This window comes from Geotrypetes seraphini, chromosome 19 (assembly GCF_902459505.1).
Source record: "Geotrypetes seraphini chromosome 19, aGeoSer1.1, whole genome shotgun sequence".
In the NCBI taxonomy this organism is placed as follows: Eukaryota; Metazoa; Chordata; class Amphibia; order Gymnophiona; family Dermophiidae; genus Geotrypetes; species Geotrypetes seraphini.
Window position 1 is genome coordinate 28,170,270 of NC_047102.1, and position 15,570 is coordinate 28,185,839.

The 15,570-nt window shown below is 41.9% G+C and overlaps 1 protein-coding gene across 15 annotated transcripts in view; it reads left to right on the forward strand.

Annotated features, from left to right (window-relative positions):
* The window catches only part of SOX6 (SRY-box transcription factor 6), a 945,693-nt gene extending 933,313 nt beyond the window's left edge, over positions 1–12,380 (forward strand). For all 15 annotated transcript variants that reach the window (XM_033928339.1, XM_033928344.1, XM_033928338.1 and 12 more), the window contains 2 exons: positions 2,182–2,398; positions 11,051–12,380. In XM_033928339.1, the coding sequence (XP_033784230.1) occupies positions 2,182–2,398; positions 11,051–11,354 (521 nt within the window). In that variant the 3' untranslated portion in view covers positions 11,355–12,380. The remainder of the gene's footprint in view (positions 1–2,181; positions 2,399–11,050) is intronic.
* The last annotated feature ends 3,190 nt before the right edge of the window (positions 12,381–15,570 follow it).

Here is a 15,570-nt window from a genome sequence, read left to right on the forward strand (position 1 = left end):
TGTAGTATTATCCATTTAAAAAAATTATCACGTGAGCACTTACCGATACTAATTTTGTAGACAGTAAAGGTTCTCACGGTGTCCTCGCTAACTGATTTGCATAGGAATGCCCACTTACCATCCTTGACATGCCTCACCAACACAAAATTTTAAAATATTTATAGCCTGCATTGGTGAACGCCAATTTGAAACTTCCTGTGTCATGCAGTAAGCTGTTTCAAGCCAAGGTAAGCACGCACTAGGATGTGCCACAATATTATAAAAGGGCCCCTTAATTAGATAAAACTATTTTGAGAGTACTGTACTTTGTACCAATTTTGATTTGGGGTCATTCATGACCAGAGCAGGCTTTGCAAGTAACAAACTTTGAGCATAAGAAGTAAAACGGAAAAAACTATACAACGGACTACTGGCCACTCAGGCAGCGAAGATAGACAACCAAGTTTCCAACCTATTGACAACAACCCCAGACTACAAGATGTTCAGAAAGGAAATAAAAACTATACTCTTCAAGAAATCCCTTAATAAAGCTTAATACCATGATAAAGCTTAATCCCCCTCTTACCATCCACTCCCTAACCCCAGATCCTACTTTTCCCTCTCTTGGAAACCTTCTCTGATCTAAAGTTGTAACCCTTCTTCCATAACTCTTTTTGTAATCCGCTTTGAACCGAAAGGTAATGGCGGAATAGAAATCTGTAATGTAATGTAATAATTAATATTTAAGCTGGTACAATATGAATTTTAGTGCCAATCAGTTATGCTTTTTAATAGCTGTTAAATGAAACTGGCTCTTCATTTAGTAGATTTTGAGTCCAGTTTTAGAAAGAGCAAAGAGAAGGGAATTAAGACGTCTTAGGTAAACATGTAACAAGTTTCCAAGCACAGAATCTCTTGTTATCTATGTGCAGGAATGCACATCCACACCTCTCCATGTCCCGCAGGTGAAATGATTTAAAAAAAAAAAAAAACTACACATGGGGAAATAAAACATGCAGCACTATCCTACTTAGATTTGGGAGCAACATTTTGAAATGACCGTTTCTGACATCAGCCATGGTCTCACCCCTGCACACCACCGCCCACCCCCAACGACACTACCACATCTTCCGAACCTGTCAACATTTCAAACCCAAATTCAGTCCCCCTTAACAAGTCTATCCCTTCCCACCCCAACTCATCAAACCCTCTTCCAGTCTCCCCTCCAACATCAATACTCCATCATCCTCCTCAACATGCATTCCTTCATCCACTCCTGCCCCTCCCCCAACATCTATACCCTTATTTGTTTGCTACTTTGACAATGACCCCCACACCCTAATTTCACTCCTTGCACTTTCACTCCTTGCACTGTCCAATGAGAAACAAAAACAATCCCCAATCACTCTTGCTCTGTCCAGGTCCCAGGTTCAAAATGGCATCCACGATCCCTTTCCAGTAATCTTCCATGCCAGTGTAAATGTCCATGGGTCTGACCCAGTAAGGCTATTCTTATGTGCTAGTTACAATTTCTGCAGCCCCAAACACGTATTTTTATACAATCCCAACCTATGCAACCTGTTATAAAATTACCCTCTAAAGATATAAATTCTTTCATATATCAGTCTGTTAATTTTATGTGACGTCATTGAAAAAAACAGCTGGTTTTTCAGTGAGGATACTTTTTAGTTGGGCAAGTTATTGATTAGTGATGCAAAGACAATTCTAAATGTGGAGGATAATTGTGTAATGGGATACATAAGCCGTCAAGGCATATAGGCACATAAGTCATGCCCATTTTATAAAAAACAATATCAAATCAACCCTACTTTCAAACTCTCCATAGAAAAGTATTTGGAAAATGTGTTAAGGACCATCATATACAGTATGAAGCAAAAACAAATTTCAGAGTATTGATTTTTCAGTCCAATTTTTTTTTTCTATAGAGTTTGACATTAGAAATGTATTATTTGTCAAAAATACTTATAATTTCCCATGTAATGCTCATAAGTATGTTTATTTCAAAAACTTGATATAAAGTTTACCTTTAGCAGACCTCTGTGGTTTACATAAGACATGTGGTAAATAATGCACATAAATACATGGTAGCAAGTGGTGACATTTGGCCAATAGTTATGTTTCACTTTGCCTAAAGTGAAGAGCTGTCCTGTTTCAGTTTTTTATCATGTTAAAACTTTGCAGGCTCACGTTGGAAATCTATGTCAAACCAAGAGAAACAACCTTACTATGAAGAGCAGGCACGACTCAGTAAGATTCATCTAGAAAAGTACCCCAATTACAAGTACAAACCCCGACCAAAACGCACCTGCATTGTGGATGGCAAGAAACTGCGTATTGGGGAATACAAGCAACTGATGAGATCTCGAAGACAGGAGATGAGGCAGTTCTTCACTGTTGGGTAGGTATAAGCTAAGTCATATTCTTAAGCTTATGAAACTGATGCAGAGGTATTAGATGTGTACACATACACCACGCACATCAAACACACACACACCTATTAACTTTGAGGCTCTTAGCTCCTTCTGAGATAAGACTATAAGAATAGCCTTACTGGGTCAGAGCAATGGTCCATCAAACTAAATTAAACTAAACTAAACCTTAGGTTTATATACCGCACCATCTCCAGACGCAGAGCTCGGCACAGTTTACAGGATTTAGGATGAGAAAGGAACTCCAAGCCTAGTAGCCCGTTCTCACGGTGACTACCGTATTTTCACGTAGATAACGCGCACCCGGGTATAGCGCGTGAAAAACACAAATTTATGTACAGAAATTTTTTATATACCGCGCACACCCGTATACCGCGCATGCTGCCCGACTCTCCTTTCGCCCGCCCCGACTCTTCTCTGTCCACCCCGACTCTTCTTTCGCCCACCCCGACTCTCCTCTCCCCCTTGAAGTCCTGTCCCCACCCTGAAAGCCTGATGCCCCCCCCGACATCCGATTCACCCCCCCCCGAAGGACCGCTCGCACGCACCCGCACCCCGAAGGACCGCTTGCACGCACTCCCACCCGCACCCCCACCCTGAAGGACCGATCGCACCCCCACAGCCTCCCGCCCCCCCCTCCATCGTGTACAAGCTCCTACCGGTGTCCTGCTGCTTCCTCTTGGCGGTCCCGACTCCCCGACACGATCGGGGCAAGAGGGAGCTCAAGCCCTCTTGCCCCAGCCAACAGCGGCACCCCCGACACGATCGGGGCAAGAGGGAGCTCAAGCCCTCTTGCCCCCCCCGACTCCCTGACACGATCGGGGCAAGAGGGAGCTCAAGCCCTCTTGCCCCAGCCAACCGCGGCACCCCCGACACGATCGGGGCAAGAGGGAGCTCAAGCCCTCTTTCCCCCCCGACTCCCCGACACGATCGGGGCAAAAGGGAGCCCAAGCCCTCTTGCCCCGCCGACTCCCCAACAATATCGGGCCAGGAGGGAGCACAAGTCCTCCTTGCCCTGGTGACCCCCCACCTCCCGCTAGTTGTTCGGGCCAGGAGGGAGCCCAAACCCTCCTGGCCACGGCGACCCCCTACCCCCATCCCGCATTACATTACGGGCAGGAGGGATCCCAGGCCCTCCTGCTCTCGACGCAAACCCCCCTCCCCCCAACGACTGCCCCCCCCAAGAACCTCCGACCGCCCCCCAGCCGACCCACGACCCCCCTGGCTGACCCCCACCCCCTTCCCCGTACCTTTCTGTAGTTGGCCGGACAGACGGGAGCCAAACCCGCCTGTCTGGCAGGCAGCCAACGACGGAATGAGGCCGGATTGGCCCATCCGTCCCAAAGCTCCGCCTACTGGTGGGGCCTAGGGCGCCTGGGCCAATCAGAATAGGCCCGGGAGCCTTAGGTCCCACCTGGGGGCGGGGCCTGAGGCACATGGACCTTAGGCACACCTAACTGCTACTTTATGACACCGTTGATGCAAGTAAGTGAATGTACCTCTAGTGTAAATTCCAGCTAGACTCTATCCACGTGGCTACCTGTTGACACAAGCAATGTAAGATATGTGTGTACTTGCAAAATAGCACTGAGGTGGATTTTCAGCGTTTATATGTGTATGTGCACATGTGTGTGTACTGGTATTCGAATCATATGCAAGTGCCAGGGTGGTGTGAGGGCAAAATGTTGATAGCAACATATAGCTATCTCATATATGGTAAAATTCAGCCACTATGGGGGAAATCCTATATATGATGCCAACTGTTAAGTGTTACTTCTGAGCTGAAGTTTTGGCGCAAGAAAGTATTCTAATGGCTGCAGGGTGCTGAACTGAGACAAAATTGGCACATTCACACTTATGTGCCCATGTATAGAATAACACCTGTGTGTGGCCATGAGAGGGATATGGCTGGGCCAATGGTATAGAATTGGGGGGAGCCATACTAGGGTGGCCAGATTTCCTCTATAAAAAAGAGGACACCTGGTCCAGCTCTGCCCCCACATGAACCTTCTCGAGTTCGGGACTGTGTCTGCAGGGTGAGAGGGCTGTGCTCCTGCCACAAAGACCCCCACTGGACCACCAGGGATTGGTGGGGGGGGGGGATCGTGGAGTTGGGAGGGAGATCAAAGGCTCGGGGCTTGGAGAGCTGCAACCACATGCAAGAAGAGCCGCTGGTTGCCGACCCCCACCCTAAGGAAATCAAACACAATAAAAATAGTCTGCTCGGAAAACCACAATTAGAAGGACAGTCCTTCAAAATAAGGCAAGATTTTCAATCTACTAGAAAGAAAATTTTCAGCAGAAAGGATAAAGACTGAGACATTCAAGCAGAGAAAACATGACAAATTGTTCCACACCTTCAACTACCACTCCAGGAGTAGCGCACTTGAAATTTCATAACATTTTGCAAAGGAGGGGGCCATTGTCCCCTTGTTTGCTCTTAAATAGAAAATTAAAAAGAAATTGTTCTGCATGTTTTAAGAAACGGGGCTGAAAAGCAAGCAGACATACAGAACAGTAGTGTATCATTGTATAAAATAACAAACCTGTCTGTCATCATGCTTCTCTTAGACTGGCAGCTGTTAATAATCCCCAAGCATTTGTTGAAACACTTAAACTGTGAAAAGGCCGAAAGGCTAATTTACACTTCTGATAAAAACAGACTGCTGGTATTTTGGCAGGTTGGTAAAGGGAACTTTTAACTCTGCCTTACCCTTTCCAAGTCCCTGTGCTCTCTCTCAATCCTGCTATCCTGTCCATAATACACCAAGTTTTATAAAGTACAGACAATAAAATTACAAAACAGTAAAGAGACTGATGAACATACTCCATTTTTTATACAACCATTATGTTTTACCGCTATAGGATTTCTTTGAAAAAAAAAATCTGCTTTGCATTCAGGATTAGGCGTAGTTTGACTGTTTAATGATCCTTGATAAAACAATGAAATCAATTCAAGTCAAATTGAATAAATGCTTGATAGAATAATTACAGTGTTTGATTCCCCTAAACACAAAACAAGAGACTTTATCCATTTATAATGTAGTAACATATGAAAGTGAAACATTTTATGCCCCGTTTTCTAATGGACTTGTTCAGTTCACTACTTTCACAGTATCATAGCACCTCTGAGATCAGAAGACTAGATCTCAGTAGTTTCCTTTTACTGGGACAAGTCCAGCAAAACGTCCATATTTCTGCTGAAATCTGTCTTGCGTGCCTTTACCAATTTGTCTTTTTATCAGCTATTAAAGAACTTTCTTGTATTGGGATCAGGGAGCTGTTGTGGGTTTCTCTTGTAAAGGTAGCTGGTAATTCGGAATCCGTAATTGCCCCTGTTTGATTACAGGGACTGAGTTATGGAATTTGGATAACTCCTCCCACCCCCATTGGCGGCTCAGCATTTAGCTCATTCTACTAGGCAACCTGGCTTAATAAAAGAGGGAGTGGAAGGGTTAAAAGAGGAGCAAAGGGCAGTCCAGGGGCATGCCAAAGATTTAACTGGTATTTGGCTAGTATTCAGTTCAGTCAGTCACAGACAGGTTAGGCCTAAGATAATCAGATACAGTACTGACATTCCGTTATCTTTTATTGACCACATTCAAAGAGAGGTTGTCTTATCTGACATGAGCAAAGTTAGAGGCATTCCCAGAATTTAGGCGTGGAGTTATAAAATGGTGTGGACTTCCATTTCTGTGCCTGACCGTAGTTAGGTGTGAGCTTTACACCAGCCTTTGGCAGGCGTAAATACTCGTGCCTTTCTAGAATTTGTGCTTAGCAAGCTCAACCCATTGGGCGCCATTTCCTGAATCTACCCCTATATTTCAAATAAAGACGACATATGTAAAATGACATTGTTGATGTCTGCATCAACCTCGCATTGATTTTCTAACCGTATACTAAACCATAGATTTGGCTTTTAGGCAAAACGCTCTGTTTAACATTGCATGATGGGGGACAGGGGGTGGTAAGGGACATAAATGTGGTAAAGAATCTCTCTGAGTAGAATTCCCTAATGTGCACACATTGAATCTTAATCGAGGATCATTGTTAGGCTCCCAAAATATAGATTGCAAAACAGCCTAGCTCTAATGTGGCTATTCATCAGCTTCGCACCAGAGTTTTTAAGCTGAGAGGCCAACGTCGAAAGGCCTCTCTGAGGAAAACAGTTTCTGCAAATGAGCAAAGCTGCATCTTTCAATGGAGGAAAGCATGGGACATGTGACTCTTAGATGTAAAAAGCAGAGACATCACTAACTTGGAGGAAAGTAAATCAGAATCATTTGTTTTTGCTCACAGTTCAAGCTAATGAATCCATGTGTTGCTTCGAGAAGGGACAATAGTGCTGCTTGATTATAAATCATGTTTGCAGTAGTTTTGGGCAAAAGTAGGGCAAAATGTCTGCAAGTCAGTTTGCTTAGACTATTTCGTAGGAGAACTTTTTGTTGTTGTTGTTGTTGCTTGACAAGTTAATTTTCTGTAACTTTTGCGGGGGGGGGGGGGGGGAAATTCTGCAAGCTAAAAAGGTTCTTATGCACAGAGTACCCTGGGACCTTGCCTGATGCACAAATTTTGTCCAAACTGGCAAAAATCCTACTGCAGGCCTTGTTATGAAATTGTCACTTCTGCCATATTTTCTTTGGTTATAAGTTTCCGTTTCCTGAGCTGAAGGAACATAAATTCTAAGCTGACAGGTATTCTGTTTCAAAATTGGGAAAAGCAAATTGACTTGCAGGTTGTGTGTGCTTTTTGTTTTTTTGATGCCCTACTGTTACCCAAAACTTACTTCTCAGATACCATTGTTGAGCCCTAAAGATTGCCAAAAGTGCCTTACAAAAGATATAAAAATATAATTTGTAAATATTCCTAAATGCCATAGAAACATAGGAGCTGATATCCATAGTTAACAGGCACTGCTAATCTGCTAAGTGTTGGCAGAAGGCTTATTCAGTGGCACCAGATAGTAATACTGAATATGCCCTCTACCTTGGTGCTCCAAATGCACTCACTCAGCTGCCCCTCACTATCTCTCTTTGTTTATCTCCCCCTGTGTCCCCCCCCCCACCCCTGTGAGCTGCACTCAGCTAGTAAGTCCCTGCTATCTGTGCCCTTCTCTTCAACTGCCAACTGCAGACTCCATCCCTTTTACCTTGCTGCGCCGTATGCTTGTAACAAGCTGCCCTAATCCCTACAGTGGGCTCAGTCTCTGGCAGTGTTCAAGGCCCAATAAAAAGCCCACCTCTTCGAGTCTACCTTCAACTCCTAACTCCTCTCACCTTGGGTTCCGCATCTTTAACCCTATATGTCATGTCTGTCCAAGTTAGATTGTAAGCTCTTCCGAGCAGGAACTGTCTATAAATGTCAAAATGTACAGCATTGCGTACACCTTCCAGCGTTTATATAAATGATAAGTCGCAGTAGTATTAGTGCTACCCAGACAGCCATAGGTTATCCACCTAGGACTAAAGTCTATAAATGACACCTAAAAAAAGGGTGCTAAAAATATAGCACTCAAAGTTAGCACTTAGCGTTAGGAACCACTATTTATACCAGATGAAAAAATGATGTAAATCCTTGTACCTAAATTAAGCACAGATTCCTCCTTATTCTATAATTGCGTGCGTAAACTCAAGAAACACACCCACATGTAGTTTCAAGTTTATTTTAATAATTGATTGCTAGCACCCAATTATTGGTGCTAATTGACTAGTTAAGCAATTAAATTATGTGCAGAAATTGAATGTGCAAATTTTCACACTTAATTTTGAGCGCCATATATAGAATTAAGGCTGGATTCTATAAACAGTGCCTAACGGCACCTACATTGTAGCCGTCGCTCAGTGCAGTTGCCAACCTACCACTAGGCATCATTTATAGAATCACGCCTAGTGGCACCTAAGCGGACAGGCATCGCTAGGTGTCCTACATAGGTGCCACTCCATTAGGCCTGCTTTTTACTCGCCTAATTTGGCGACACCTATGTCGGACTCCTAACGACGCCTATCTCAACTAGGCCTATTCTCTGCCCATAACCATTGCCATGTTTGAAATAGGCATTGTTAGATGTTAAGAACATAAGCAGTGCCTCTGCTGGGTCAGACCAGAGGTCCATCATACCCGGCAGCCCACTCACGCAGCGGCCCATCAGGTCCAGGATCTGCATATTAATCCTCTATCTATACCCTCAATCCCCTTTTCCTACAGGAAAACATCTAATCCTTTCTTGAAACCCAATACTGTTCTCTGTCCTACCACACCCTCTGGAAGCGCATTCCAGGCGTCTACCACCCTTTAGGTGAAGAAGAACTTTCTAGCATTGGTTCTGAATCTGTCCCCTCTTAATTTTTCCAAATGCCCTCTCGTTCTTGTAGTTTTCGAAAGTTTGAAGAATCTGTCCCTCTCCACTTTCTCTATGCCCTTCATGATCTTGTAAGTCTCTATCATGTCCCCTCTAAGCCTCCGCTTTTCCAGGGAAAAGAGCCCCAGTTTATCTAATCTTTCAGCATATGAAAGGTTTTCCATACCTTTTATCAATGGAAAACCTTTCATGAGTTCTTTAGATGTCAAAGCCAAGATTGGAGAAAACATATCCTTGCTTGCATGGTTGGAGGCCAGGTACCTATCTTCGGATCTGGGATTATATCATTCCTATCCAATATTCAATATGGGATCACAATTGCACAGTTATAGAGACCAAACCAAGTCTTCAATGCAGGGGAGAAAAAGACCTCGATCAAAAAAGAGAACCGACTATTATAGCATACACTGTCTTAGAAAAAAAAATTAGACTTACAATAATCATCAATCAAGGGGAAAAAAACCTCCACCGTGTTCTTAGGCATAGGAGGGCGCCTCCACGTAGGCGTCGCTAGGTATCCTAAGAATTCAGCGCCAAACTCTTAAATAGTTTAATGTTTTTTTGTTTTGATTGACTGAACATTGTGGTGTTGGTAAATTAAGCCAATTAAAAAACAAAAGTTAGGCACAGATCCTGAACTTAGGTATCAGTAGGTGACTGCAATTAGGGCGTCTAGTAGTGCGTAATGTAAATACCATTTATAGAATATGGCCCTTAGGGGGTAACTAGATAAAACATCGGAGCCTTATCTGCTTAGCGATCTGGTTAGTGGTTTGAATGTCACCACTTACCAGATAGCATCGTCAGTAAGTGCTGAAACCAGATGTTCAGTACCAACCGGTATCCAGATAGCAGCACTGAATATCTGATGTTATTTTAACCACAATGGTTGGCATTTAAAAAAAAAATACTGAATGTTGTGGGCTGAACATTGGCCCAAAAGAAATGACAGCAGAAAAGACCTAGTTGGGTTTCTGCCAGGTACTTGTGAATTGGATTTGACCACTGTTGGAAACAGGATACTGACCCAATATGGCTACTCTTATGCTTTTATGTACAGTCTGCTCATCCACACCAAATACTGAAATCTATAATCAACTTCCTCTCCCTCAGAGTTCCCATATCTTCTTAAATTCAGATAGTGTCCGTGGCTCCACCATCTCCATCGGGAGGCTGCATTATCCTTTCTGTAAAGACATATTTCCCTTAGATTACTTCTGTCCATCCTCATTCCAGAGCTTCTAATCAGTTGAAAGAATCCCACCTCTTTATATTACTTTGATTTTTTTTCTTATGCCCAAAAGAAGAGGGAGGCAGAGGGTTACCCCCTCCGCTTGTTCCTGCAACCTCATCTCAATATCAGACTGTAATAACAACAGATTCAGTCTGCAGAAACTCAGAAATTCAATGCCAGTTCCCAGACATGGCTTGGCATTGAATTTCTGGATTTTACATCATCAGCAGTCAACAAAACACTGATCATTGTTGGCTGAATATCAGGCCCTTAGGATCTGTATGCTGAAAATTTTAAATGGAGAAATCTGCTAGGTCCAGAGGAAGACGACTAAACTGGTCAGTGGTCTACGTCAGTGGTATTCAACCCAGTCGGGTTTCCAGGATATCCACAATGAACATGGATGACAGAGATTTTGAAAACCCGACTGGCCAGGTGGTCCCTGAGGACTGGGTTGAATACCACTGGTCTACTTCATAAAGCATACAGGGTCAGACTCAAAGATCTCAATATGTATACTTTGGAGAAAAGGCGGGAGAGGGGTGACATATGATAAAGATGTTTAAATATCTATGTGGCATAAATATGCATGAGATGAATCTCTTTCAATTGAAAAGAAATTCCAGAGTACGAGACCATGGTATGAAGTTAAGAGGTGATAGGCTCAGGAGTAATCTAAGGAAATATGCTGTTACAGAAAAGATGGTAGATGCATGGAATAGTCTCCCAGAAAAAGGTGGTGGAGACAAAGGCTGTGTCTGAATTCAAGAAAATGTGGGACAGGCATGTGGGATCTCTTAGGGAGAGGAGGAGATAATGGATACTGCAGTTGGCCTTTATCTGCCATCATGTTTCTATGTTTTTATATATACCAGCTATATGACAGTGAATCTAATTTGTAGTAGTTTCTGTGTCATGATTTTATTTCTCATTTATCCTGAGCTCCTGTTTCAAAAGTACAAAGCCAAATTCTATATATTTGAACCCTTCCCTAGTGACTGACTTCTTGTTACTCTTTATTTTTTGCAGGCAACAACCTCAGATTCCAATCACCACAGCAACAGGCGTCGTATATCCCGGTGCCATTAGTATGGCAACCACGAGTCCATCACCTCAGATGACATCCGATTGCTCCAGCACCTCTGCCAGCCCCGAACCTAGCATCCCTGTCATCCAGAGCACTTATGGCATGAAGATGGATGGCAGAAGCCTCACTGGAAATGACATAATAAATGGGGAAGAAGAAATGGAGATGTATGAGGACTTTGAGGATGACCCCAAATCAGACTATAGCAGTGAAAATGAAGCCCCCGAGGCAGTCAGTGCAAACTGAGAACTTTTGGTAGAAGAGGAAAATACCTGACTTTTTTTTTTTTTAAATTCTATTTTTTGGGTTTTGAACAAAATGTTCTTAAAGAGCCTGCATGCATGTGTGGCCCCCCACAACTACATCAGCAGAATGGTCTTAAATGTTTCTTAAATGTGTGAAACTGATTTTCTCCAATTTTTCATGAACCAGTTGTTTTTTTTTGTTTTTTTTTTTTTATTTAGGTAAACTATCAGACATCAGGACTTGAAAACTTCTATGAATCCATTGCTGTCTGACAAGTCTTAATATTTTTGTCTTTTCCTTGTTTTGGATGCTGATAAAAGTTTGAGTTACTGTTTTTAGAGGGGGGGGGCGGCGGGTTAAACATTCTCACTCAGGTATGCTGTGCCAGCCAACAGGTTGTGAATGTGTTTGTATTCTGAATTCTTTTAGAAATGAACTATGGATTTTCGTATCGTGAATCTGAACAAGTCCACAAGTGTGCACTTCTGCACCTGGTAGGAAATCCCAAAATCCAATTCCCTGATTTTTTTTTTTTTTCTTTTCCATGCATATATTGAAGTTCCGATGTGCCAAACATTTCAGATCTTTCTAGGGGATTGGAGGGGAGGGGGGTATATTCCTAACATTTAAAAAAAAGTCTTAAGGGAGACACTACAGAGTCTTAGACAATCTTTTGGCATTGTCAGTAGCGAATGCAGATTTTTATTTTCCACAAAATGGTAAAGTACTCAGGAATGTGGAGTCAGAATATTCTTCTATAGTGAGCTTGCATTGTTCATTCAATTGCTTTGGCCTCTTGATATGCCGTTAGGGTGAAGTGCTACAGAAAATCATTGCATAACAAACCAATCACCAGTCATGAACTGGACACGTCTTAATACTATGAAGCCACCACTAAGTTCATTCTTTACCCTTTGTTATTAACCCTTGCATTCAGTCTTAACATATTTACTATGAGATAATTTATTCATTCCAGAATGCCAAGGGTCCAATTAGCTAATATTTTTTAAAAAGCAAAATACAAAATGGTGGCATTAAAGTGCTTGAGAAGCTTTTTTTTTTTTTTTTTTCTTTTGACTTAACCATGCAGATACCTAAAATCTTTTAAAAAAAAAGTTGAACTCGTGCCCTGTGTACTTGAAGGCATTGGTTGTACCGAATGTCTAACTGAAATCCTACAAAGTATTTTTTTACTTCGTTTCTGGAATACCTCACCTGAAGGAGGTTCATGTCATATAACTCACAAGTGACAAAGCCACACGGTAGTGGTTCAATCATTCATATTTTAGTAATATATTAGATTACAGCATTAAAAATCACCTGGCCCATTCAGTCTGCCCAGTCTCTCAGTGGCCTGACACAGAAGCTTGACTGCTTGTAGGCTATCATTCCTGATCCAAGATCATTGTGTTACCTTTCTCTTTGCTGCCCCACCATCTTGAGCAGATGAGGGTACAATGTTCCCTCTTTAATTCCCACCCAGTATGCCTTCCTTCACAGGTCTCAGCACAAAGCTTCCTAAGAAACAAAATAGCCATCACTCAAACATCCGGCCTTCCAGGTCCCTTTGGCCTGTCCAAATGGAACCCCCATCAACAAGTACATGTTCTACCTTGCTGGCCAACAATGGGGATTTATAGCTTTGTTTATATAATTGCTAATTTAGCAATTGTCAGTAATAATCATCATAGTACGCCATAATATACTTCCTATATAAAACAGGCAATATACCACTGTTATAGTTAGTCACTGGTGATGATACATAGTCCTAAATCCAATTGATTGCTGGAAGTTTTACACAACTTGTCACACGGAAAGACCAACTGTGTTCTATAAACTCCTTAATGTAGAGATTTCCTTTATTATTCACTTATGAAATTAGGCTTGTGAAGTAGATAAGACATAATGATTGAAAAAAAAAACCCACCTGGTATGTCATGCCCTGATGACATCAAAAGAACAAGGCCAAAACAGAAAGACATCTACCATTTGAAAGGATGAATGAAATATCCTTTATATATGTGAAACATATGAGTTTATGTATATACATGTGTCCACAAACATATACACATACAAACTTATAAATATATGAGGACAATATTCAAATCCATTTACATAGGTAAATTAGTCATATATGTGACTGAACTTCTTCAGGTAGTTCGATTCTTCACATACTTTTACCCAATATGGAAGAGGCTCTTTAGGAGGGGCGGTAGCGTAGCGAAGGTGAGAGGCGCCCGGGGCGGTGGCGCCTCTCCCCGCCCTCTTCCCTGCCACATGCGCACCCCTTCTTGTTCCCTGCCCGCATCAGTGTCGGTTCATATTTTGATATCACTTCCTAAGTGCGGAACCTGGAAGTGATGTTAGAGAGTGCGCCGATGCTGACACGGGCAGCAATGTTGCTCACACCATAGTCGTGCACTTTATAGAATTGCTCTCTAAGGGTCATATTATATATATGGCTCCCAAAAAATCTGTACCAACTAGAATGGCGCTTAGTGCAATACTGTAAAAGATACGAGCACCTTACAGAAACACGCTAAGCTCCAGTGCATATCGCAACTTTTAGACACACCCATTTAGGCCAAGGAAATCCAGGCCTAAATCCCTGCACCTAACTTATGCATGCATTGGGTGTATTCTATAACCATGCACATAAATTTTAGGAGTGTCACAATCTACCCTTGCCACGCCCCTTTTCAGTTTCATGCACTAGAACTGGTGCGCAGCACTTTATAGACTATGCCTACCAATTTGTATGCATAACTTTTAACTAGTGTCAATTAGCATCAATTCTGAGATGTTAGTTGCCAATTATCGGCGCTGATTAGACTTATTCAACAACCAAATTGTACACGTGCCAATTTACACATACAACATAAGGTACCATATGCAGAATTTGGGCCTGTGTGCATGTTACAAAATTAATTTGAAAGGCATCACAAAGCCAAAGAGTTAGTTTTACATCTAGGGAAGCTGCTATAAGCCTGTGATTCACAGATTTAAAGTTTGAACTAGTTTGTTCAGACATTCATCCTTTCAAAGAATCTATAATTGTTACCAACTGAAATTGGGTAATAACAATTGTACAAGACAGCCAAAATGGTAAGCCATGTATTAAACTAGCAGTATTGTTTTATTCTTTCTGGAAAAAAAAAAAAAAAAAAGTCAGGCCAGCTCCAGGAATGTACAGTATATGGCTTTGTCCCCTAATAACAGCAGTCTTGTATTTCAATTTCTGCACATTGCATATCAGCTTCTACAGGCAATGGTGCTTTCTACAAGCCGGGCACTGTACAAATACGATGCCTTTTACTAAAAAGCAGGCATTAAACTCCACCATGCCCTGGTGCCCCCAATACGCCCTAACAATATGCTGATCTTTCCCAAGGCTTAAAATCGTCAGGTGAATTCAGTAACCTGTATACATTTGTTCTCTTCCAATTCAAGTACTTACAGAAAGTATTTTTTTTAATATATATATTTTGGAATCTTCAGAAGTTTGATTTCTTTTTTAAATACATAGCTCGGATTAAGAATAGGGCAGATAGAATATCATTCTCTTATTTCCTAGAGATTGAAAATTTATTAAAGTCTTACTTTTTTTCTTCAGTTAACATTGCCCAAAACCTTCCAATCGACCCCTCTCCCCCCCCCCCCCCCCTACTACCAGCACTTCTTTATATCCTCTTGGTTTGCTTGTCTTATTACTGTATTACTTAGGTTGTGTTTCATGGCAGTTTGATTTTTTTTTACCGCACACAGGCAAACATTTAGGTTAAGTACATTTTTAATGACCATGCCAAAATAGTAACTGCAGGCTGGTAGAAAACAAAGAACTGTTCTTTAGGATTGAAACTTGATTTTTGCTTTTAGTAGAAAAGAAAACACACACACACACACACATGTTGTTTCATAAGTGTTATAAGCACTGGATATAAACGATAGGGTTTTTTTTTTTATCACTTCTGACTAATGTGAAACTGTTGTATGAAAACTACATGAACAAAAGTCATCTGTTTCGACTCGTGTGGGCTTGCCTCACAGTTGCCGGATTTGAGTCAATTTTAGGTCTTGTTATTTCATTTATTTATACAAAAGTCCATGTACAGTATGTATGAATACTTTGTTTGAGCTCCAGTCTTGCCTCGTTATTGATGCTGATCCATAACTTAGTCACATTCTTGGTGGCCTTCAAGTACTTGAGGAAATATTA